Below are 26,454 nucleotides of genomic sequence, written 5' to 3' on the forward strand. Positions count from 1 at the left end.
AATGAAGGCACCAGTCTAGGTGAGTGTAGAGGACACACCTTCCAGATGCTGCAGTAAGTGGCCTGTACGTCTCCTACAGCACTGATATAGAAAGTAGACAGTTCATAGAGGACCAAAGAAAGAACAGACTGCTGTGGGGTTTGGTGGGGCTTCGGAATGAGGAACGTAGATGTGAAATGGTCTCTCTCCCAATTAGGCTTTGTATCCCAGCGGTGCTGACACTTCAGACTTCATCGCACATCCTGGCTTTCTCTTTAGTAAAGGGGAACGGTTCCATTCCAGTTGATGGTGGCCTCTCTCCACTTGGTTCTGATTGTTGCCTCCACTGGAGAAAACCGTCTTCCTGGCCTGTGTTCATCTTCATGTCGGACTCTTTCCCAGTGATGGGAATGAGTATCTGAGGGGGGAAACAGCCAGCATTTAGACCCCAGCCTATGTATACCATTTTGGAGGGAGCCAGGAAGGAAGGAATGTAGGATGGGTGGGCAGGAGTTGGGCTCAGGAAGCTGTGTTCCTAGAACTGGGTAAGCAGAGGGGGATTCTAGTAGATGACGGTATTTAGACTCGCCCCATACAAAGCATGACCATGATAACCTGGGTTGTTGTAGAGTTCGGAAATGGAATATTGATGACGTGTAATGGCATGGTCCAGCACCAGGTGGGACACATAGAGCTGGGTGTAGGTCACCAGATGTTGTCGGGAAAAACAAGAAAAGAGAGAGCTTACCGCTTCTCAGTGCTTCTAAGAGTACCTCTGCATTTGGGGGTGAAGGGCAAAGTATTCTCATGAGTAGTCAAGAACTGAGTTCCAGGCCCAGGTTGGTCTCAAATGACATTTGAGAGGGTACTTAACATCTCTCAGCCTCATTTACTCAGTTAGAAATCATTTTTTGGCCACTTCAGTTTCCTCTATGTAAAATAAATACCATAGTATCTACCTCAGACGACTGTTGGGAGAATTTAATGGGATAATGTATGTAAGGTCTTCAACACAGCACCCGGAACAGAATGCTTGCCATGCATGTGAGCTAATAAAAACAAAAACAAAAAACGATGCTTTCCTCGAAGAAGAGAGTAAAGTAGAAACAATAATATATTTTAAGGAATGTATTGTCAATGTCCCACTGAATGAAATGGGCTCATGTATATCTATATATCTATACAGATATTTCTCATAAGTAGAGAAAAAGAATGAGGAGTCACACAGATAAAGCAGTCACTAAGATACTTTTCCAAATTTAGTCATAATAATGACAAGTTGCTTAACACCAGACCTGTGATACTAAATGCAAAGAGTCAGACATCAAATCAGCAAGGCTCCATCTATGGTGCCGAGGTACCAGATACAGCCTCCCAGTCTCATCATGGTTTTTCCCTTGTCCAAAAGGCCAACGTTTAAAGACATCTTAAGGTTAGTCTTTTTTCCTCACGTGTTTAAAAAAATATGGTGGGAATTGAAGTGGATTGTGTGGTCGCCCTTGGAGCAGAGCCTCTAAGGTTTGCTGGGACTGTGCCTTCGTTATCGTTGCTTTCCTAGTGGCTGGCTGTTAGTAGGCCTCAAAAATGCTTTTTGAACTAATCTGAACACAAATGCCCTCTCAGTTTCGTTACTATGTCCCAGGATGATTGATCATCTGATGTTTGTTCTTGGGATAGAATAGACCAGTTGGAACCCCCCTGCCCCTATCCCTTTGTTTTTCTAGTTCTTTCCTTGGGCATTACATGCCTTGTGCTCGCAGATAGAAGACCCCAGGGAAGACTTCTTTGGAAATCTGACTCTCAACCTTTTGTTTTTTCTCTTACCTAAAAGTTGTTGGTTCCTCTGTGCTACTTCCGGACCCCCTGCCCTTATTTAAAGCAGGTTTAGCATTTCCACGTTACAATGCTTAGGTTAGGCCCATGGGATTGATGCCTAGGTTTCATCTCAGAGATCACACTTCTACATCTTCCTGTAGAGCTAGCATGAGCTGTGAACCGGCAGTAGCCGCATCTCTCTGAGCGCATTAAAGGTCAGGGCGCTTGGGATCTGGAATGCTCACCTACGGTAAGGTGCGCAGGCTTGTTCTGTGCGGGCTGGCCACTGTAGAAGTACAGATCAAAGAGGCGCTCCACTTTCCAGTCTGATAACAGCTGCCTGTCTGTGCTAAAAAGGACGCTGTAATTTCCGTTGATGTTGCACAGCCAAATAGGTAACTTGGGAGTCTTCAGCATGCTGCCCACCTGCAAGGGGAGAGGGGAATGCAGATGAGCATAGAGATTTGGCCACATTGTGGAAGATGCTGATATGGCATCAGGATCAAAAAGCAGCTTGGAGGCTCGGCGTTGCGCTGGGAGCTGTGCAGGGTGCAGTGTGTGAAGGGAGATTTCAAACGAAAGCTTCATCATGAATGAATTTGCATTTATGAATGGTGTGGTGGTGACGCTGCAGTCTTTCTCTGCATGGATTGTATTTTAAAACATTTTGGGGATGGGCTCACGGAGGAGGTGGAACCATCTCAGTTCAGTTTGGAAGTGAGGCGGAGAATAAATAGATAAACTGAAATAGAAATGTAGGGGTGGAACAAGAGAATGTCAAGTGGTCTTTGTTGTTGACTAGTGTATTTACCCCCGTTCCCAAGGTAGGACAGTATTTCATTCAGCAGGTGGTCATTCAGGCAGCACTAACCATTTAGAATATAGGAAAAAGAGACTATTTAGAATATGGAAGTAGTGAATATTTTGAATACAAAAAAAAGCTTCTGGGAAATAAGGGGAACACACACACCCTCACTCACACAGATATACCTATATCTGCGTGTTAACGTGTAGATCAATTGTGAAGAGGTACTTGGAGCTGAGTGTACTAGTTTAATATTACCTATAATTTTAAGTTCACTGATTTAATCAGCTTGTTATCTGGTTTTTCCAGGCAACTGTCAATTCAGCCTTGAATTTTCAAGTTAGTGCATTAGATTCACAAAAACACCACTCTGGGAGGTGCCGTAACAAAGGGTCCTGCACACTGCAGTAGCCCCTGAGGGTATCTCGATATTATAGTGTATTTTTCTTAATGGTGTCTCCCGTATTGTTTGAAGAGGCAGGGAAGCACATTTTTTTAAATGCCATTGAAACTCATTAATGTTAAAAAAATTTTTTTTTCTACTTAAAGAGATAAACATGAGCTACGTGGACACCCCATCATTTTCCCACGATGACAGGGAGAGCTCTGGACCCTCAGCCCTGGCACGTCTTCACATGACAAAAGGATTCAGTTCTGTTTCTTTTCTTCTCAGTCCTTCAAGTTGTCCTGTGTGCTCAGGAGCAAATTCTTTTGTGTGGGAAATCCAGCTTTCAGAAAATGATCACGTGTTTTGTAAACCCAAGTACTAAAGGCTAATAACTTGACATTCTGATTTCTCAATAGCTCTATTCAAATCTCTTCCTTTTTCTAGAGTTTAAATTCTTCAGTTGTGGGTGAGTGGGTGAATCAGAGGTGCTTTTGTCTTTAAGCTTTTCTCTTCAGCTACTGGAGAAAAATTATATTACTGTGTTCAAAAGAAATGACCTCAGTTTTAGTTGACAGTTGGAAAAAGGGGTGCAAACCCAGCACCCCAGTCTGGATATGCTCATAGTGGGTGCAGGTGGGGCCACACCAGCACTGGCCCCTCTGGGCTGAGTATAACATGAGCCTCTCACACACCAAACGTGGGGCAAGTCGCCCACTGGCTACGTCGGAAATAAAACACAGAGGATGTGCCATTGAAGCAGCCCCATGTGTTTAAGTTCCAGGAGCCACCCCCAAGTTCCAAAGAACACTGTCGCCATTCATAGTTATAAAATAAGCTCTTTCTTTCTCAGGCCTTCTTGCGATGGTGCCTCCTGTGCTAAGGTTATGTGTCATCAAAATATGATCCATATGACTTGGAATTGTTAAGGTTGGAACACATGGATCAACCAATTAGGAAACTGAGGGCTGTTTGTAATCAAAAGCCACTCCATTTGAACTTCAGGTCGATGTTCTGGCTGATTTTAAGCAAAGGAAATTGCCTGTATATTGTGTGTGGATGGATGTAATAGGCTGTAGGCATATATGATATTGTTTCATGGAATCTTTGTAATGTAGGCAAAATTCAACAGGCGCTCAGATTCATACTCTGCAAAGGGCTGACACCACACTGTTGTGATTTTATGCAACAATGCAATGGTTTTCTTTCCTGAACTCAAAGCTACTCAAGATTTTATTAAAGTAGGAGGAAAATGAAGTAGTTATAAATATAACAATCTCCAACACCCAAAGTGATCACCCAGAGACCCCACACTAAACAGGCAGAGTCCCGCTTGCCTTGAGAGATTCTGGTCAAGAGGAAAATGTCTGTCCCAGCACTTTGGGTTTTAACTCTGAGGGGTGAGCCTTCGGATTACAGCTGAGAACATACCTGGTTTAAAGGGAGTCCCACAAAACCAAAGCTGAGCACCTCCCAATGGAACCCAGCCAAATATCATGCCCCTTTCATTCCTCTGAGCACCATGTAACCTGTTTGACTGGAATCTTCTGTTAAGAATTTGTATTGCGAGTTCAAGATGGCGGAGTAGAAGGACGTGTGCTCACTCCCTCTTGCGAGAGCACGGGAATCACAACTAAATGCTGAACAGTCATCGACAGGAAGACACTGGAACTCGACAAAAAGATACCCCACATCCAAAGACAAAGGAGAAGCCACAGTGAGATGGTAGGAGGGGCGCAATCACAATAAAATCAAATCCCGTAACTGCTGGGTGGGTGACTCACAGACTGGAGAACATTATACCACAGAAGTCCACCCACCTGAGTGAAGGTTCTGAGCCCCACGTCAGGCTTCCCAACCTGGGGGTCTGGCAATGGGCAGAGGAATTCCTAGAGAATCAAACTTTGAAGGCTAGTGGGATTTGATTGCAGGACTTTGACAGGACTGGGGGAAACAGAGACTCCACTCTTAGAGGGCACACACAAAGTAGTGTGTGCATCGGGACCCAGGGGAAGGAGCAGTGACCCCACAGGAGACTGAACCAGACCTACCTGCTAGTGTTGGAGGGTCTCCTGTACAGGTGGGGGGTGGCTGTGGCTCACCACGGGGCAAGGACACTGGCAGCAGCAGTTCTGGGAAGTACTCCTTGGCATGAGCCCTCCCAGAGTCTGCCATTAGCCCCACCAAAGAGCCAGGTAGGCTCCAGTGTTGGGTTGCCTCAGACCAAACAACCAACAGGGAGGGAACTGAGCCCCACCCATCAGAAAGCTTGTACAAGCCTCTTAGATAGCCTCATCACCAGAGAGAAGACAGCAGAAGAAAGAAGAACTACAATCCTGCAGCCTGTGGAACAAAAACCACATTCACAGAAAGATAGACAAGATGAAAAGGCAGAGGGCTATGTACCAGATGAAGGAACAAGATAAAACCCCAGAAGAACAGCTAAATGAAGTGGAGATAGGCAACTTTCCAGGAAAAGAATTCAGAATAATGATAGTGAAGATGATCCAGAACCTCGGAAAAAGAATGGAGGCAAAGATCGAGAAGATGCAAGAAATGTTTAACAAAGACCTAGAAGAATTAAAGAACAAACACCTGGAAGAATTAAAGAACAAACAAACAGAGATAAACAATACAATAACTGAAATGAAAAATACACTAGAAGGAATCAATAGCAGAATAACTGAGGCAGAAGAACGGGTAAGTGACCTGGAAGACAGAATGGTGGAATCCACTGCTGCGGAACAGAATAAAGAAAAAAGAATGAAAAGAAATGAAGACAGCCCAAGAGACCTCTGGGACAACATTAAACGCAACAACATTTGCATTATAGGGGTCCCAGAAGGAGAAGAGAGAGAGAAAGGACCCCAGAAAATATTTGAAGAGATTATAGTTGAAAACTTCCCTAACATGGGAAAGGAAATAGCCACCCAAGTCCAGGAAGTGCAGAGAGTCCCAGGCAGGATAAACCCAAGGAGAAACACGCCAAGAAACATAGTAATCAAATTGACAAAAATTAAAGACAGAATAATTATTGAAAGCAACAAGGGAAAAACAAAAAATAACATACAAGGGAACTCCCATAAGGTTAGCAACTGATTTCTAGGCAGAAACTCTACAAGCCAGAAGGGAGTGGCATGATATACTTAAAGTGATGAAAGGGAAGAACCTACAACCAAGATTACTCTACCTGGCAAGGGTCTCATTCAGATTCGATGGAGAAATCAAAAGCTTTACAGACAAGCAAAAGCTAAGAGAATTCAGCACCACCAAACCAGCTCTACAACAAATGTTAAAGGAACTTCTGTACGTGGGAAACGCAAGAGAAGAAAAGGATCTACAAAAACACACCCATAACAATTAAGAAAATGGTAATAGGAACATACATATCGATAATTACCTTAAACGTGAGTGGAATAAATGCTCAGCCTAGTTTTGGAAGTCCTAGCCATTGCAATCAGAGAAGAAAAAGAAATAAAAGGAATACACATTGGAAAAGAAGAAGTAAAACTTCACTGTTTTCAGATGACATGATACTATACATAGAGAATCCTAAAGATGCCACCAGAATACTACTAGAGCTAATCAATGAATTTGGTAAAGTTGCAGGATACAAAATTAATGCACATAAATCTCTTGCATTCCTATACACTAATGATGAGAAATCTGAAAGAGAAATTAAGGAAACACTACCATTTACCATTGCAACAAAAAGAATAAAATACCTAGGAATAAACCTACTTAAGGAGACAAAAGACCTGTATGCAGAAAACTATAAGACACTGATGAAAGAAATTAAAGATGATACAAACAGATGGAGAGATGTACCATGTTCTTAGATTAGAAGAATCACTATTGTGAAAGTGACTATACTACCCAGAGCAATCTACAGAATCAGTGCAACCCCTATCAAATTACCAATGGCAGTTTTTACAGAAGTAGAACAAAAAATCTTAAAATTTGTTTGGAGACACCAAAGACCCCGAATCGGCAAAGCAGTCTTGAGGGAAAAAAAACCGAAGCTGGACGAATCAGACTCCCTGACTTCAGACTATACTACAAGTCTACAGTAATGAAGACAGTATGGTACTGGCAAAAAAACAGAAATATGGATCAATGGAACAGGATAGAAAGCCCAGAGATAAACCCGCGCACCTATGATCAACTAATCTATGACAAAGGAAGCAAGGGTATACAATGGAGAAAAGACAGTCTCTTCAATAAGTGGTGCTGGGAAAACTGGACAGCTACATGTAAAAGAATGAAATTAGAACACTCCCTAACACCATACACAAAAATAAACTCAAAATGGATTAGAGACCTAAATATAAGACCGGATGCTATAAAACTCTTAGAGGAAAACATAGGAAGGACACTCTCTGACATAAATCACAACAAGATCTTTTTTGATCCACTTCCTAGAGTAATGGAAATAAAAACAAAAATAAACAAATGGGACCTAATGAAACTTAAAAGCCTTTGCAAAGCAAAGGACACTACAAACAAGACAAAAAGACAACCCTCAGAATGGGAGAAAATATTTGCAAACGAATCAACGGACAAAGGATTAATCTCCAAAATTTACAAGTAGCTCATGCAGCTCAATATTAAAAAAACAAACAACCCAATCAAAAAATTGGCAGAAGACCTAAATGGACATTTCTCCAACGAAGACATACAGATGCCCAAGAGGCACATGAAAAGCTGCTCAACATCACTAATTTTTAGAGAAATACACATCAAAACTACAATGCGGTATCACCTCACACCAGTTAGAATGGGCATCATCAGAAAATCTACAAGCAACAAATGCTCGAGAGAGTTTGGAGAAAAGGGAACCCTCTTGCACTGTTGGTGGAAATGTAAATTGATACAGCCACTATGGAGAATAGTATGGAGGTTCCTTAAAAAACTAAAAATAGGGCTTCCCTGGTGGCGCAGTGGTTGAGAGTCCGCTTGCCAATGCAGGGGACACGGGTTCGTGCCCGGGTCCGGGAAGATCCCACGTGCAGCGGAGCGGCTGGACCCGTGAGCCATGGCCGCTAAGTCTGTGCGTCCAGAGCCTGTGCTCCGCAACGGGAGAGGCCACAACAGTGAGAGGCTCACGTACGGAAAAAAAACAAACAAAAAACTAAAAACAGAATTACCATATGACCCAGCAATCCCACTACTGGGCATATATCCAGAGAAAACCATAATTCAAAAAGACACATGCACTCCAATGTTCATTGCAGCACTATTTACAATAGCCAGGTCATGGAAGCAACCTAAATGCCCACCAAAAGACGAATGGTTAAAGAAGATGTGTTCCATATATACAATGGAATATTACTCAGCCATAGAAAGGAACGAAATTGGGTCATTTGTAGAGACGTGGATGGATCTAGAGACTGTCATACAGAGTGAAGTAAGTCAGAAAGAGAAAAACAAATATCGTATATTAACGCATATATGTGGAACCTAGAAAAATGGTACAGATGAACCGGTTTGCAGGGCAGAAATAGAGACACAGATGTAGAGAACAAACGTATGGACACCAAGCGGGGAAAGTGGCGGAGGGGTGGGGGGGGGGTGTGATGAATTGGGAGATTGGGATTGACATGTATACACTGATGTTTATAAAATGGATGACTAATAAGAACCTGCTGTATAAAAAAATAAATAAAATTAAATTAAAAAAAAAAGAATTTGTATTGCTTTGGGGTAGACACAGTTTATCAGCCAAGCTCCCCCAAAGGAGGATTCTAAATATGTTTTATTGGTGAGATTCCACCAATGCAGAGTTTGTGCGTGTTGCCTCATGTTGCCATGGTAAGAAGGAAATTAAATTGTGATACAGTGGTGCTATAAATAAAATACCTTTCTCCTTAAATTCACTCATAGTGTAATGAGCCCAGTGTGTTCAGCCTTCCATGCAACAATCAAGCCTTCTATAACATGTATCATTTAATGTAAAGTTATGAAGATAGGAAGAAGGATGGGACAATTCTAAGCACCAGAGGGTGAGGATGGAGTCCACGTAATGCTTTCCTATGCCGCCGTCTAGAACAATGGCTCTTACAGTATGCCTTTGCACAGCGAGCTTGATGTTGAAGTCCCAAGGCCCCCAGCTGGTGATCTGAACCGGAGAAAGGTGTCGGAAGTGTTGTGCTTTTTTCGCTGATTCCTGGTGACAATTTGTGTGCATGAGTGCTCGTGGTTGGACTCTCATCTCTGCCACCTGGAACTTGAGTTGATGTAATTTCTCTCAGTGAGTTTGCAGGGCTGTTGTCACGTTTGCAGGGCACTACCTCAGTGACTCAGTGGTAGAGAACAGTGGGTGGAGCTTCACCTGGTACTTTTAGGGTTGGCTATCTTCCTATCAGTCTCTTTAAAGGGAAAGTGTAAAAAGGGAAGAGGGTAGGACTCGGATGGTGATGTGCTCTGCCAGGGCTGCCGGGGGAATAAATCCAGCAAGATATAAATGGCTTCAGTCCCTTCTAAAAACCAGAGTTGATTTTTCTTCTCTGTGGCAGGTGCGAAGGTAATGTAAACCTCCTAAGGCTTTCCAGATGGTGTTAGACTCCAACTGCTTTATGTTCTCACTTAGGTATTGGAACCTCACACTCAAACCTGTACCTTCAAATAGAAAAGTGACGGGAGGCTTCAAAATAGTGCCTCGTCCTGAGGGGAGCTGGCTGTGTGCTGCAGGAACCATCCTTCTGCTGGACTCTGGGGGCCTTGCCATGTCATCTAATGAGAGCTCCTTTTTCATTTTTTAATCTCACCCACTGGGCTGTGACATTGGGACTGAAAGACGTGTGTTTTCGCAATCTCTGCAATTTTGTCACCGAGTAAGAGGAGATTCACTTCGGGAAGACAGATGCAGTGGTACAGGAGGGGTTTCACCTCGACAGCAGAATCTGTCAGGCAGCACGTTGGTTTTCTTTTGAACTCAGAAAACTTCTTATATTAGGTTTCTATTACCAGTGCCTACGTAGAATCTTCTGATTTAGAGCACCCACCCTAGGCAGGAGTCCCTAAGTACCCATAAAATGCTTAAACCTAGATGCTTTGGGCATATTCATGTGTCCTGTGCAGAGTCACCATGCCGCAGAGCAGAAAGGGAGGGGAGTGATTGTGAGGTCCTCAATCCAGTGATGCTTAAAGCATTGTCCTAGACCCACATCTGGTTCTTTTCTGAGCAAACTGTTGTTCTGCAAGAAGTTCTCTGATAAAATGTCGTGAAGCACTAGACATCTGTATGCACTGCAGTCAGATGGGGCTTCTGGTTAGCACGTCTCTGAGTGCCACTGAGCTTGTGCTTCTAGCACGTAAGTGAGAGTTGTGGTCTGACAAACCACAGGTGAAGGGTAACAGATACTTGCAAGGGTGCGTGCTACCAGTACCTGCAGTTCATGATCAACTCAAACTCACCACTGCTTTAACCTAGAAGTCAGTGGATAAAGTTCTAGATGTTGAGCACGACCGTCATGCGTTCTAAAACGGAGCCATGATCTTGCCACCATCTAACTGTTGTAGTTCAGCATCACTGTACCTGGGATTGATCTTATAGATTATGTAATACAGATCTACATCTCTATGTCAATACATTGATGTGATCGATGACGAAAGTACTTCTGATGATATAATGCCAAGATGACATTTTGTATTTACCACTTTATCAGAAAACAAGCCAAGATGAGCATGACAGGCAACGTGGCACAAATGGGCTGAAGGGGCCTTGGAATGTAGCTGGGTCTGGGGTCAGAACCCTGGCTCTGACACTTCCCTAGCTGGTGGCCTAGGGCAACTTCCTCTACTTTTCTCAGTCTGGATTTTCTCATCTCTAAAATGAATGACCAAACAACAGCCAGTGTACTTGAACTAACACTGATTATACCTTTGAGTGGAAGTGAGGATGAAATGAAAGAAGATATCATTACCAGTGGCTTAGAGAGAGGCTGGCACACAGTACGTGCTCTACACAAGTGGCTGTTGGCACTATAATGACTAAATGAGCTTTAAAAAATACCATCTTCAGGGATGATGAGAAAATATAAAATTCTTATATACATAAAATCATTCTATGTAAAAATTATTTTAACAATAATAGATGAGTTGTGGATTGCTCTTATCCTGGAATATAATGAGCTGCTGTAGAAAATGAAAAAGCACCTTCAGATTAAATAAACTTTATATGTACACATGTGGCTAATACAGTTATATATCTCAGCAGTTCAAGTAAGAATACTACCTACCAGCCTATATTTGCTCTTTAATACATTTGTTCTGAAACCAAACTTGAAGTGCACGTTAGAGACAACATAATAAACATCCTCCGGGTTTCAAGCCATGAGTGTACAATTTCAGGCAATTTTTACCGCGGGTAGGATTCATAGGTGTCTCCCTGGGGAGAGAACACTGACTCTAAGAAGAAAGGACGAAAAGCCACATTAGTCACTTTTCAAAAAGATGGAAGCTTTGATTTCTACATGTGATTTCTATGTAGATTTAAAAGCTAACCTGGCCTGTCGCTATCCTTTGCCCTACTTCCAGTCTGTGAGTGGGCCTTCGGACGGTGGTCCTGAGGTCGGGGACATTTTGCCCTCTTCCTGGCAGGAAAGCTCTTATTTATTTATTTTTTTTACCTTAGGCCTCGGCCTCTTGATTGACTTTAAGGTCCCAACAAACATCCACTTTATTATTGGAGGATATTTTAGGCTCTGCAGGTATTTTTCTTTAGAGCATGATTTAGTAGCACTATTGGTCAGGGCTGACTTGTATCAAAAGAAATGCGATCCATGGAAAATGGTAGCACTGGGTGGCTGTGAATTCTTGACTCTCTGAGGCTCTCTCTCTCTCTCTCTCTATCTCTCTTTCTTGGAGCAAGGGCAGGGGTGGTGGTGGTGGGGTGCGTAGCCTTTGATATAGTTTCTTTTGTTGGAGCAGTTTAGTAGCTATTTAGCAAACACCTGTTTAATTTTAATTTAAGATAAGGTTTGAAACTTGCCCCGAAAGCCTTGCAAACGGTAAAAAGGAATAGAAAGCTGTCAACCTTTCTGATACTGATTGAAAGAAGATACTCTTTCTTGTAATTTCAGTTGAAATAGCTAGTTTTCCAATTCTGCACACCATGGATTTAATCAGCTAAGCCTAACAGGATTTAATCAGCTAAGCCTAACAAGATTTTTTTCTTTTTCTGTTTTTTAAAGCAGTGATTCAGGCAGGGCAAATTTGTCCCCCAGGGGACATTTGGCAATGTCTGAAGACATTTTTGGTTGTCACACTGGGCGGGGGGCATAGTGGGTAAAAGCCAGGATGCTGCTAAACATCCCATAATGCACAGGACAGCCCCCATCACAAAGAATTATCTAGTCCAAAATATCAGTAGTGCTGAGGTTAAGCAGCCCTGTTCCAGAACAGAGGTTTCTAACCTTGGATGCATATTAGAATCACCTGAAGACTTAAAAAAAAATTCAATGCCCAGGTGCTCTCCAACCCAGATAAACAGAATCATTGGGTAGGACAAGGCTATACAATTTGTCGGGTCCAGTACAAAATGAAAAAGCGGGGGCCTTTGTTGAAAAAGTGTTAAGAACGTTAAGGCAGTGACAACAGAGCATCAAACCAAGTGCAGCACCTTGTAAGTGTGGGGCTGAGTGTGAGCACACAGGTCCTACACATGTGTAGTTGACGCTGTTCTGGAGGGTGACCTGGGCATTGATAGTTTTAAAAGCTCTACAAGTGGACCAAAGACTGACAGACACCTCACCAAAGAAGACAGACAGATGGCAAACAAGTATATGCAAAGATGTTCCACATCATATACTATAATAGTATCAGGGCAATGCCAAAAATACCCCAATAATTGAGATACCACTACATACCTATTAGAATGGCCGAAATCTAGAACACTGACAATACCAAATGCTGGCAAGAATGTAGGGCAACAGGACGTCTCATCCATTGCTGGTAGGAATGTAAAACGGCACAGCCACTTTGGAAGGCAACTTGGTAGTTTCTTACAAAACTAAACATACCATATGATCTAGCATTTGCCCTGCTTGGTATTTACCCAAAGGAGGTGAAAATTTACATCCACACAAAAAACCTGCACATGGATGTTTATAGCAGCTTTATTCGTAATTACCAAAACTTGGAAGCAGCCAAGATACCTTTTGTAAGTGAATGGATAAATAAACCATGGTTTATCAGGAGAATAATATTTGTTCAATGAAATGTTACTCACAATATTCCAATGGAATATTATTCAGTGCTATAAAGAAATGAGGTATCAAACTGAAAATACATGGAGGAAATTTAAATGCATAGTATTAAGTGAAAGAAGCCAATCTGAAAAGGCTACATACTCTATGATTCCAACTAGGTAACCTTCTGGAAAAGGCAAAACTATGGAGACAGTAAAAAGATCATTGGTGACTGGGGTTGGGGGGGACGGAGGGTTGCACAGCAGGGCACAGAGGATTTTTAGGGCAGTGAAACTACTCTGTATAATGCTATAATGGTGGATACGTGTCACTGTACCTTTGTCCAAACCCATAGAATGTAAACACCAAGAGTGAACCCTAATGTAAACGATGGACTTAGGATGATAACGATATGTCAGTGTAGGTTCATCAGTTGTAACAAATGTACCACTCTGGTGACGGATACTGATAATGTGGAGGCCATGCATGTGTAGGGACAGGGGATTCATGGAAATCTTTGTAAATACTTTCCACTCAGTTTTGCCGTGAGCCTAAAGCTGCTCTAAATAAATAAAGTCGCTTGAAAAAAACAAAACTCTCCAGGTGATTTCCATGTGCAGCCAGTGTCAAGATCGCTGTTACTTAGCTTTTATTGCCTACCCTTCCTATAGCACTCAGTTTATGTACGCGGTATTGGCCCATGTATAACTCCTCTTTGTATTGGACACAGAATCTCACAATCAATAGATGCTGAATGAACACGGCTGAATAAAACACTCTACTATTATTCCTTGTCATCTATTATAAAGCCTTACGTGTGGAGAGGTCACTCAGGCTTTCCAAACAGGCTTCAGCATTCACGGTTTTGTTTGCTGTTCACATCAGTCATGTGGTTGCAGGGCAAGCGTTAGGACATTAGTCTGTGGATGAGGAAGCAGGCTCAGAGCAGGTAAGTGACTGGCCCAAGTCACACTCCTGTGAGTGGCAGGGCAAGGCCTCCAGCCAAGTCTCCTGGTTCCCAGGACAGGGCTGTTTTCCACTTGTTATGGGAACCTTCTCACTTTTACACCAGGTTTCTAAAGTACGGCGCACGTGCCCCTTGGTGGCATGTGGCATGGAAGTCAGGGCACAAGGGGTGAACTTTAAAACAGAACATGTTTCCTTATTTATTTAATATGTATTAGAAAAAAAATAGCATATCAAGTCCATAGTTTGTATTACTGCTGCAGAAAACGTTAGATTCAAATTGTAAAAGTGAGTTGATTTAAAGGAAAATATTAAGCAAATAACAACAGAGGTGGTGCAAAGATATAACAAAGCTTTTGAATTACCTACTTAAATGACAGAGCTATGAGAAACACTTTAAATCTTTGTAGTTTAAAATGAGGATACAGTGAAATAATATTGTGAAAGAGCTTTGTAATAGTAGGCAAAGCACTAAAATTGTTGGGGTTTTTGCACCCTCACTCCTTGAAACTTGCCCCCAGTGTATCCTACCAGACTGAGTCTTGGCCTGTTACTGGGCTCTGATCGGTACAGAATGCTTTACCATGGACCTCAAGTGACCATGCATGGTTGAAAGAAAAGAAAAATATGTAAAATGAAATCTGTAAGTCCCCTATTTCTGGCTTAGTTTTCCTTGTCATTTTATATATATATATATATCAAATTCTAAGATGAATTCCCAAATTGTCTGGAACAAACGATTAGGAACTTTATAATAATAACAAATCCATTCTCTGTCTAGGGCATATTCAAAGTACAGTCTTCACATTCACGCAGTGCAAATCTTTGTATCCATTAAATGTGATGAAGGATATATATTCATTGGCATATAAGGACGTTAGTGTTAAGTGCAGGGTTCAGAGGAGTAGGATAGAACGTATTTATATGAGAAAGAGAAGGAAGCATTTCTGAGAAGATTGACCCTGGGTGATGGGATTGGGGTCATTTCTTTTGCTTTTAGCTTATCTGTCACTTCTCATTTTTTTCTTTTTCTTTTTTGAAATTGAAGTATAGTTGATTTACAATGTTATGTTAGTTTCTGGTGTCATTTTTCTATGATGGACTAGATTTCAAACTCAAGGAATACTAGGTAAACTTTTAAGACACACTTGTACACAAAATATACTAATTCTGCGAAAGTCAGACGCTACGTTCCCAATGCTATCAGACGTGATTTGTATGTGTTGTGAGATGCTGATTTCATGATTAACACATTGTAGCTGGAGCCAACAGTAGGAGGAAAGACAGATGAAGCTATGGATATAAAAGGACATTGTAAAGTGTAAAGCCCTGTACGTTGAAAGGGATTTTGAGCTGGAACCAGGAGAGTGAAGGACAGGCTCTGAGTAATGGGGCCTCATTTGGTGCTGGTGGGCGGTGAGCCTGGGGGGGTTTGTCACCATCACATTGAATTCCATCCCAGCTAGCGTTAGGGCCGCTCCAAAGAAGTGTTGGCTTTTCATAGAATCTGCCTTGCCTTCCCTGGGTTTTGTAATGACATTTTGGTGAAAATATCACAGAAGCACCTTTGATTTGTGGTTTGGGTGGGTATACCTGCTTCCTCACTCTCTCTCCTGGTTGTTTTTACAGAACCACGTCTTACTTAATTCTCTGGCTGTGCTTTTCAACAGCACAGTCTACTTTCTGGTTGTCAGAGGTTGTACATCCCCTGAGCTAGAAAGCTTTTTGAGAGGTGTTTTGTAAGTGGGATTCCCTTTTTTTTTCAGTTATTCTTTTTAAAGCTTTGAGCGATAGATAGAATATATGCATTCATGTTTGCATAATAAACGGTTGGGAGGGTAAACATTCTCTTCTGACAGTGTTGATTTCTGATGAGTGGGGATGCCAGGAGACTTTATTTGTATATTTCAAGTATTGTTTAAAAATTATTTGCATATTACTTGTATTACCTATACTCTGTATACATAAAAATATATAAAGTAAAATAGGAAGCCAGTAGACTTGGATATTTCCATTTAGTCGCTGAAAAATCTCCACGTGTGTCTATATGTGCAAGTGGAAGGCAGGCAGGAAAGTAGTAAAGGAAAAAGTAAGCTCCGATTTGAATTGCCTTGTCCAGATAGTGACACTCTGGTGGTGTGGTTGAGAATTGGAACACACTCACCTGTGAAAGTCTATCATCCTCTGAGGTGTCCTTATGCCACTGCAAATAGCCGACGTCACTGCGGGTCAGGACCCCACATAACGTTTCCTGAGACTTTCCTTTCTGATAGCCGTTAAAGACGTGCGGACTGGCTCTTCCAGTTAAAATCATGTTCAGAACTGCCTAGATGACACATTTTACAAATATTTACATTTCAGGTAGCGATGACACAAGGACTTAATTTCTTTTTTCTTTTAATCATCATAAAATGTATCATTTTTAGTGAAAAGAATGAAATCCCACAATATATAATTCTGGGAAAACGTATGTCATGAATGTTTGGTAGTGTTAAAACAGGAGTCTATTGATTTTTTTTTCTTGAGCCATGCCCCATAACTCCCCATGGGCCCTTCCTCCCTTCATATTTTTTTTAAACTTAGGTTTCCATAGTTGTGATTTAAGCTGCATGAAGCTAAGAAGTTTTTATAGTGCTTTTCTTTCAGTTATTAGGGACTCCTGGGCGGTCTTGTCAAGATATTTTCTAATGTTTCTAGAATCTCAGGGATGGCAGGCTCTCAGAGGTAAACTAGAAAGGACTGTGATGGAAAGTGGAAAGATAGAATCTGATAACAAACTCAAGGGAGCATCTTAGTTTTTCAAAGATAATTTGATCACTCTTCACTTAAGGAGAGAATATGCTTAGTTGAAAGGAAAAAAAAAAAAGCCTAGGGCTTCCCTGGTGGTGCAGTGGTTGAGAGTCCGCCTGCCGATGCAGGGGACACGGGTTCGTGCCCTGGTCCGGGAAGATCCCACATGCCGCGGAGCGGCTGAACCCGTGAGCCATGGTCGCTGAGCCCGCGTGTCCGGAGCCTGTGCTCCACAACGGGAGAGGCCACAACAGTGAGAGGCCCGCGTACTGCAAAAAAAAAAAAAAAAAAACAAAACCTAATTGAGATGCTACAATAAAAAAGGCAAAGTCTTCCAACCCACCTGCCTGCACAGGAAACCTCCAGCATTAGGTCGTAGCAGATGAGTGGTGGAGACGTCCAGGTCTTTCTGAAGCCTGCAGAGTGGGAGAAGCCATCAACACTCACGGACGGTGATGCTCCAGGGACATGCAGCCTCTCCTCTCTCCATCCCCCCAACGCAGAGCAGCAGTGACTTGGGCTTGCCTGGTCACTGTCCTTCCCATGTGCCTGGCACGTTTCCATCTGTCACTGGGAAAGCTTCTAGGACTGGGGCTGCAGAGGTGACGGGGCAAGCTCTGGATGCCGTTGGGGGAAGCCAGTGATAAGTGGTCAGGGAGGAGGACGAAGCGACAGACCTCACACGTTAGAATCCCTGGGTGTGGGCTCCGTGTGGGTGCTGGGCTGTGTAGCAAAACTGCTTGCGCTGAGTGCCAAGGGACGCTTGGCTTAGGGTGGTGACACGTGACCCCTCCAGAGAGTGCTGGCCCAAGGCAGAGTTGACCAGACTGTTCAAGTGGAAACCACCAGCTGGGGAGTTAAGCCCATGTCTTGGCTGAATACTCTACTGTTTCACCAGGGCCAAGGGGTCAGGGTTCCATCCAGGACAGTATAATATCAAGGTGGAAAGTGGCTCGTGTTGTCACCTGGAGGGAGATGCTGAGTTATATGAGCTGTATGTGTTCTTGAACGAACCTGTTCACAGGACTGGAAGGTCAAGCACTTCTGTGAATAAGACCTAAAGACGTGGGTCAAGCATCAGATATAATTCAGGGCAGTGTTTCCTAAATTATGGCGTGATGTTAGGTGGTATAGATATGAGCATTAAAAAAATTTTACAGTGATGTGTTTAAAACATTTTTTCTTTAGCGCAGCAACTACATGATTTAGAGGATATTAATGTTTAAGAAGAGGATGATATCTAAATGTGTGTTGATTTTGAATTTTTTCTTTTATTTATTTTTTGGCCATGCCACACAGCATGCAGGGTCTTAGTTCCCTGACCAGGGATTGAAACCGTGCCTCCCCTGCAGTGGAAGCACAGAGTCTTAACCACTGGACCACCAGGGAAGTCCCAAGTGTGTGTTGATTTAAGGACATTGTTAAGCAAATAATAATATAGATCATAAAAGTATGATATGCAAAAGACAGGTTTTCAGGAACTGCTTCAAGGCTTGAAGTTCTTCCTTTCTGGGGGCCCTCTGTTTCTCTCTCTCTGACTCTCAAAAGCTTACCCTTTTCTCAGGGTCCAGAAGAAAGTCTGTTTCTTCCCAGAAGCCTTCCTCGGCCACCTTATCTGTTGGGGCCCCTCCCTCCTCTGGAATCCGTTAAGATTCATTGTCTCTGTACTTCATTTGGCATGTCAAGTACCACCTGGGATGGCTCAGTCTCTCTGTGTACCCCTGGTTTTTCCCAAATTGGAACCTGCAAGGAGGTCAGGGCCATACTCTCTTTCATTGGTATTTCCCACAGTGCCAAGAACAGGGCTTTGCATTTCATAGGGACAAAATAAATATTTGTGGATATATATTTTATCGTACATAGAAATCATAAAATATTTTCATTTATGAGAGCTGTACAAATAAGCCTGAGTGGTATCTGCCAATATTTATAACCACAAGAGAAAGGAACCTACTACTGTGCTAGAAATGTAGATTCAAACTTTTCTGATGACATCCACTCTCCCATGAATATGTCCAAACTGACTACAGAAAAGGATCCATCAACAGAAGAGTGTCCACTAGAAAAAAATTGCACTCATGTTTCCAATAAGGCATGAAAATATTTTCCAACACAAGGGAGCATTGTTTATGTGACCCCAGAGCGATAGGAAATACCTGTGCAAATATTTGTAGAATTTACCTTTCAAATGTTCTGGAGAAGATCAGACTGTAAAGAAACAAGATGACACCATGGCTTCCTTCTCCTTTGAACTATTTGAAAAACAAAGGAAAAACACATTTGCATAAACACAGTGCATCTCTGTGTATCTGTGGGCATGAATTCAAGGATTTATACCTGAGAGATTTTTTTCTAGCTGCCAAAAGGACCATGGGAGCTCTCTCTGCTTCTCTAGGTCACCTCCACCCTCAGATGCATCCTCTTTCCTTGCTTCAGGTGTGCCAATGGCACCATCATTCTCTTGGTTTCCAACCCATGTTTCCTCCACTTCTATCATGTGATTCTCTTCGAATCATGGCTAAGACATAGTGTATACTTCCTCTCCATTTTCCAGCATCTATCCTAGCTCAGTTCCTCAGAGCTGCTCTGGATGGCCCTTATCCAGCCTCCCTCCGTCAGTGCATCCTCCCTCATCATCCTGTTAAACTCAGGGGGACCAGAGAAGCCTTTCTAGAAATAGCTTTGGAGTTATACAAACCTGAGTTCAAAACCAGTTCTACTCTATTAACTCCAGCTTCTTTAAGTTTCAATCTCACCTGCAAATGTAGATAAAAAGACCCTTTGCCTAGGATTGTTGCAAAAGTTAAATGAAATAATGCACAGGACCTACCGTAGTTCTTAGAACATGCTAGAACCACAGCAAAATTACTGTCTGTCCCTCTCTAAGGCACTTCTCCCTGTCTCTTTTCTTGGCCATGTTACTTTTCTGCTCCAAACTTTCCAAAGGTGCCCTGTGAGCTCCAGGATAAAATCCATCCTCATTCAGGGCCTCTCACTGGTTGGCCTTATCTTAGCTTTGTGTCAATGCTCTACCTGCAGAAAAGAAGCTCCTTGGCTGGCTTTCAAGGTGCCCTGGGTTAAAGCCTCTTCTTTAAAGGCATTATATCAGGAAACCTTCTGCTAAAATGCATGCACTTTTCCTTTTGTGGATTAATTTGTCCCCTTCACTATCTATGCCCTTGCAGGGGCTGGATCTTCAGGCAGGAGAAGAAATTTCAGTGCCCACAGAAGCCAGATGAGAACCCAAATGGGGGTACGCCAGGACGTGAGGGAAACGGGGAGAGGTGGGGCCCGAGGCAAGGGACAGCACTTGTGTGTCAGTTTCCTGTTGCTGCCTTAACAGACGACCACAGATGTGTTGGCTTAAAATCACAGGAATCCATCATCTCACAGTTCTAGAGGTTAGACGTCCAGCCCTGGTGTCACTGGACTCCATTCAAACTACTGGTTGGCCTGTGTTCCTTCTGGAGGCTATGATGCCTCCTAGCCTTTTCCAGCCTCTAGAAGCTGTCCTTATTCCTTGGTTCATGACTCCACATCACATAGCCTCTTCTCCTCTGCTTCCCTCATCACATCCCTTTTTCTGAATCTCCTGCCGTCCTCTTTCTCTTATAAAACCCTTATGATTCATTGAACCCATCAGAAAAATTCAGAATAATCTCCCCATCTGAGATCTTGAACTTAATCACATCGGCAGAGTCCGTTTTACCAGTTAGGTAACATCATTCAGTCTATCACAACTTGTCTAATGGGAGTCACTGCTCCCTTTATCAGCTGATTGAAGACATGCTAGAATACAGGCCTAGTGCTGTCAGATTTTCTGATTTTGGGTGGGAGTGGGGAGGACCTAAACATTTAGTTTTTGTGTGTGGTTTTGTGTTGTTGTTGGTTTTTCTTTGTTGTTGTTGTTGCCCTGTGCAGATTGAGGGGTGGCTTAACCTTAGTTCCCCGACTGAGGATTGAACCTGTGCCCTCAGCAGCGAAAGTGAGGAGTCCTAACCACTGGACCGCCAGGGAATGCCCGAACATTTAGGTTTTTACGTGGAATTTTCTGATTATTTTTGAAGTTCACCAAGTCGAGTTTTGAAAAATACAACACCATATGAGCTAATGCTGCAGATCCTATGTAATAGATGTATTAGTTTCCTAGACCTACCCTACAAATGGCCAGAAATTTGAATGGCTTGAAACAGTAGGAATTTATTGTTTCACAGTTCTGAAAGCTAGAAGTCTGAAATCAAGGTGTCAGAGGCAGGCCATGCTCTCTCTGAAGGCCTTAGGGGAGGATCCTTCCTTGTATCTTCCTAGCTTCCGGTGGCTGCTGGCAGTCCTTGGTGTCCTTGGTTTGGGACAGTCTCTGCCTTCATTATCACATGGCATTCTCCCTGCATGTGTCGGTGTCCATGACCAAATTTCTCTCTCCTTATAAAGATACCAGTCATTGGATTAAGGCCCACCCTAATCCAGCATGACCTGATCTTAACATGATTACATCTGCAAAGAAACTCTTTCCAAATAAGAACACATTCACAGGTACTGGGGGTTAGGGCTTAAACACATCTCTTTTCTGGGGAGAGGGGAGATGCAATTCAACCCATAATAACAATAGGCCTACTGCCCACATGTAACCCTCAGACCTCTAGCTTGTGATCTCTGCCTGAAGACAGGGCACAGAATTGCTTCCTTTTGATAGTGAATGGTGTTTGGTAAGGGTCTGGATGCGGGCTGATCACACATGCAGCCCCAGTTAGGGAGTGCCCTTCAGAGGAGTATCTATGCATCAAGATGCCCCCTCACTCAGGAAATGGTGCCAACCCTTTCCCCGTGTGGCTATGGTAACGGTCAGCTTGGGTCCACTTGACACCACGCTTGTGCAAAGCCCACCTGCACCATGCAGTCTGATTCTGCTTCCTTTCATTACTTATTCCAGCTCAACTCTTAGTCTTTTTTTAAAATTTTATTTTTTAAATTAATTTTTATTAATTAAACATTAGTTTAAAAATTAAGTGGAGTTGATTTACAATGTTGTGTTAGTTTCTGCTTTACAGCAAAGTGAATCAGTTATACATATACATACATACCTTCTTTTTAAGATTCTGTTCCCATATAGGTCATTACAGAGTATTGGGTTCCCTGTGCTGTACAGTAGGTCCCCATTATCAACTCTTTGTCCTTCAGGGGGAAAACCTACGTATAGCTCTAGCTCTAATCATCTTATTCTCAACTCTGGCTACACTTAAGAAGCCCTTGCAGATGTGAAAGACTTCCTTATTGAATCAGACTCTCCCAGGTCTGAGTTGAAGAGATGGAAGACAAGAGAGGGAAGGGTTTGCCTCTGTTTGCTGGCAGAGTCATTTCTTACATGGCTCCTCTCCATGTAGCCCCATTAAACATCTCCCTCTACCACAAAAAAGTCCCTAAGCAGGCTTCTAGCTTAACATTTCATGTCAGGTATTTAAAATCTATCATAGAGCTTCCATTAGTTTCGTATTGCTGCTGTAACAAATTACCATACATTTAGTAGCTTAAATAATACAGATTTATTATCTTAACAGTTCTAGAGGTTAGAAGACTGAAATGGGTCTTACTGGCCTAAAATCAAAGTGTTAGCAGCCCTGCGTTCTTTCTGGAGGCTCTGGGGGAGAATCTGTTTCCTTGCCCTTTCCAGCTTCTAGCAGCCCTGCCCACGTTCCTTGGTTCATGGCGCCCACGTTCCTTGGTTCATGGCCCCCACCTTCGACCTTCGATGCCAGCAACAGTTGGTGGTACTCTTTTCACATCACATCAGTCTTTCCCTGTCTTACACCTTCCTCATCCACATTTAAAGTCCCTTGAGATTACACTGGGCCTACCCGGATAATCCAGGATAATCTCCCTATTTTAGAGTCATCTGATTAACAAGCTTAATTCCTCTTTACCGTGTAATGAAACATTCACAGGTTCTAGGGGGTAGGGTATGGACATCTTTCAGGGGACCATTCTTCTGCCTGCCACATAGACCCAAGAGAGGGTGGGGGAGGAAGGTCTGGGGTAACTAGTTTAAGCAAGATCATGTAGCTAGTGTGTGGCTGAGAACTCATGCCCAAGTTTTCTGTCCCTATGACCTTTGAAATGAATGGGGTTGTGAGTTTCATGCATCAAATTTTCCCTTTCCATACAAGCCACGTTTATATGGCTTCATGGTTACTCTAGTTTTCCTCTGCTACATTGTAAGTTTCTGATTCTTTAGAAAATCAACTTTCATTTCTTTATCCACAGAGGAAACTTAAAAAAGCACCTTCCGTTTTCCACCATCCCTATCCCCTACTTTGTGTCCTTCCCACACAGGAGGTGGGGAGATTCATTGCAGGGGAGGGCATTGTGTGGAAGGTGCTGATAGAAGATGTGAAAGGGGGCCACATTTTTCAGACTGGCAGTCATTTTTCTGAGCCACTGTGAATGGCCGTTTTGGTAATTTAGACTACCATTTTTGTGTTTTATCCCTTAGATGAGGCAAGGCTGCTCTAACATTTTCTCTTCCCATAAAAGCAATCTTATTGTATATGCCCTCTATAGTATTATTCTCTGGGTTTGATTAGCCAAGGAGAAAGAGGCATTTGTGAGTGGGCCTATGTGTGATCTGGCCTCTTTCTAGATTGTGGGGAGGGAGAGACAGGTTTCTCTTTCCCTCATTCTGCCCTCTCTTAGTCCTCAAAATGACCTGCTTTTCTTAACAAGCATCATTAGAAATACACTTTATAAAAGGAAGAAGAGTCCTGTACGATCAGTTCAACATAAAGGAATGATCTCAACACTTAAATACTTACACACTGTACGTGATCATAGATGAATTTCTCAGTGGCTTCTTTCTCTAAAAGTTCAAACAGCTGGAGCTATAAATCAGAAATAGAAGATAAAAATGAAAAGGAAGATGAAAGTTATATCTAGGAGATGTCAACTCACTGTTAGTACCTCAAGGGAGTTCTTTGTTTCATTGCAAAATCACATTGCTAGAAACTGACATATACACAAGGCCCCGTAAAACATACATGGTAAGATTGGGTGGCCACCGGCCTCACTTTTACATTCCTCAGTTTTAAACCAATATGGTATCTTGAGCAGGAAAACTGTAAACAGATTTTTTCCCTAATAGGTAGAATTTAGCCAAGTTTAGAAGAGTGGCTATGGAAATGGAGTTTATGATAATTTCAGGCATGGGATATTCTTTAAACAATTTTTTTTTCTTGAAGTATAGTTGAGATACAATATTATATAAGCTACAGGTGTACAATATAGTGAGTCACAATTTTTAAAGGTAGTACTTCATTCATAGTTATTATAAAATATTGGCTCTATTCCCTGTGTTGTACAACATACTTTGTAGCTTATTTTATATATAATAGTGTGTACCTCTTAATCCCCTCCCCCTATGTTGCCCCTCCCCTTTCCCTCTCCCCACTGATAACTACTACTTTGTTCTCTATGTCTGTGAATCTGCTTCTTTTCTGTTGGGTATGGAGTGTTCTTGATCATGGTGAATTCTGGAAGGAAAAATTCACAGCAGGCATCTCTATTTTGGCTGCTTGGATTACTTATGCCCTTGATCCTCGCCTCTTTGGCTGGTACCTTTGGCCACATCAGATGCTTACATCGTGGAGGTCCACCCAGGAGCATCAGTTCCACCTCCAGTTCCGTGGTGAGTCTAATACTCACCCAGGCTTCACCATCCTTTATCTGGTAGGACAGGACGGGCAGGAGCGCACTCACCCGTTCAGTGAAACCGTCCCCAGAGTAGTCAGGAGTCGGGGCGACGTGAGTGTCCTCGGTGACAAGGCAGATGGTGGCTTTCCGAGCTGCTCCTGCGGCCCACAGGATGCCCGCGAGCGCCGCGGCCAGCGCGCGCTTCTGCCCCTGCTTGCTCATCGCGCACAAACTTCAGCCCGGGGGGAGGGTAGGAACGCATTGCAATGAGTGTCCCCTAGCTGAGGGCCTGGGCCTCCACTTTCATGGACCCTTCTGAGTATAGGCTGGGTCAGTTTGGTTCCTTCGTCAACCTACACTGTGAGAACATTGTGGAGGGCCTCATCCTCTCTGCCCGCACTGAACGGGCATCCTCACCCCAGAGCATTAATCCTCTGGGTTCTCCACTGATCCCTCCCTGTGCATTACTGCCCCTGCTGAATCTCAGCACTGTCTTCTCTCCTGAACTCCAGCTGGGCTCCATCCAAACTCTCTAACCTGATAACACAGGCCCTTCCCAAGTGCAACCCCAAACAATCCTTCCAGTTTTATCTCCCAGGTTTCCATTTTGCAAACCCTCTGCCCCAGATGGACTAGTTCCCTGGACATAGTTTCTGCATTCTACCTCCATGCTTTTTCTCATGTACTTGTCTGCCTTGAATATGCAAGTTCTCTCTGTTCTTCCTGCCTGATCACATCCTACGAATCATTTGAGGCCCACTTCCCCCTTACTAACTTATAGTCGACACTCATCTGGCACTCACTGGGCCCAGAATTGTTCTAAGCACCTAACGCGTATTACCTCATTTAATCCTTATGACAACCTGTGAGGTGGATGCTATCAATATTATTAGTCCCATTTTAGAGATGAGGAAAGTAAGACAGCAAGGTTGAGTACTCTGCCCCGGTCATTCACCTTTAAAGCAGTAGAGCAGTGACCTGAATGCAGGCAGTATGCCTCCTGACTTAACCATTAGATTCCATCAAATAATCCCAGTGGGTGAGAATTCCCCGGAAATGGGAGCCAATGTTTACATCACAGACCTTTCCTATGCTCATTTTCTAAATGTTTAACATTGACAACTGTTGTCCTGGTGAAGAAACACATGACAGAGGTTAATGAATGAACTCAGCCACGATTTATAGCAGCGGCCCCCAACCTTCCTGGCACCGGGGGCCGGTTTCGTGGAAGACGATTTTTCCACGAACGGGTCGGGGGGTGGCTTGGGGCTGATTCAAGCACGTTACATTCATTGTGCACTTACTTTCTATTATTATTACATTGTAATATATAATGAAGTAATTATACAGCTCCATAATGCTGACTGGAGGTGGAGCTCAGGCAGTAACGCGAGCGATGGGGAGCGGCTGTAAATACGGATGAAGCTTCGCTTGCTCGCCTGCCACACACCTCCTGCTGTGTGGCTCGGTTCCTAACAGGCCACGGACTGCTTACCAGTCTGCGGCCCGGTGGTTGGGGACTCCTGATTTATAGAATCCATCTAGCTCTATGGTGATATTGAAATCAGTAGCAGGACCCTCACACTCCAAAACCCTTGTCCAAGGTAGAATGAGAGTCAGACAAAGTGCTGTGAGACGACAGGGGCAGGAGGGAGAACTTGTGATCGGGAAGGTTCAGGAAGGCTTCAAGGAGCAGGTCAATAATAGCAATTACTCATTAGCATTTATGTAGTACCTGCCATATGCCAGGTACTGTGCTAAATGCTTGCTATTCATGGAGCAAATGCTGTATGTGTTCCATCTAGATCCCTTGGGATCCCTTTTACGCAGTTGGTGGACACGCC

The 26,454-nt window shown here is 43.1% G+C and overlaps 1 protein-coding gene across 1 annotated transcript; it reads right to left on the minus strand.

The window, feature by feature from the left end:
* Nucleotides 1-254: 254 nt before the first annotated feature.
* Nucleotides 255-24,832, minus strand: MINDY4B (MINDY family member 4B). Its single transcript, XM_024769037.1, has 7 exons — nucleotides 24,536-24,832; nucleotides 23,737-23,802; nucleotides 19,112-19,182; nucleotides 17,274-17,346; nucleotides 16,305-16,466; nucleotides 2,040-2,220; nucleotides 255-397 (listed from the first exon to the last, which is right to left on the minus strand). The coding sequence occupies exons 1-7, from the start codon at nucleotides 24,830-24,832 to the stop codon at nucleotides 255-257; spliced, it is 993 nt and encodes a 330-aa protein (XP_024624805.1).
* Between the last annotated feature and the right edge of the window lie 1,622 nt (nucleotides 24,833-26,454).

Source organism: Neophocaena asiaeorientalis, unplaced genomic scaffold (assembly GCF_003031525.2).
Source record: "Neophocaena asiaeorientalis asiaeorientalis breed wild unplaced genomic scaffold, Neophocaena_asiaeorientalis_V1.1 scaffold118, whole genome shotgun sequence".
NCBI lineage: Eukaryota > Metazoa > Chordata > Mammalia > Artiodactyla > Phocoenidae > Neophocaena > Neophocaena asiaeorientalis.

Bases quoted from the DNA above. Each gene is read 5' to 3' on its own strand.
- MINDY4B (XM_024769037.1), bottom strand. From the start codon at position 24,832: ATGAGCAAGCAGGGGCAGAAGCGCGCGCTGGCCGCGGCGCTCGCGGGC. The intron at 19,183-23,736 runs GTAAGTATTTAA...TTTTTCAAATAG, and splicing joins TCTATGATCACGTACAGTGT to TTCAAAGGAGAAGGAAGCCA. The intron at 398-2,039 runs GTGAGCATTCCA...TTCCCCCCTCAG, and splicing joins GCCTGCGCACCTTACCGTAG to ATACTCATTCCCATCACTGG.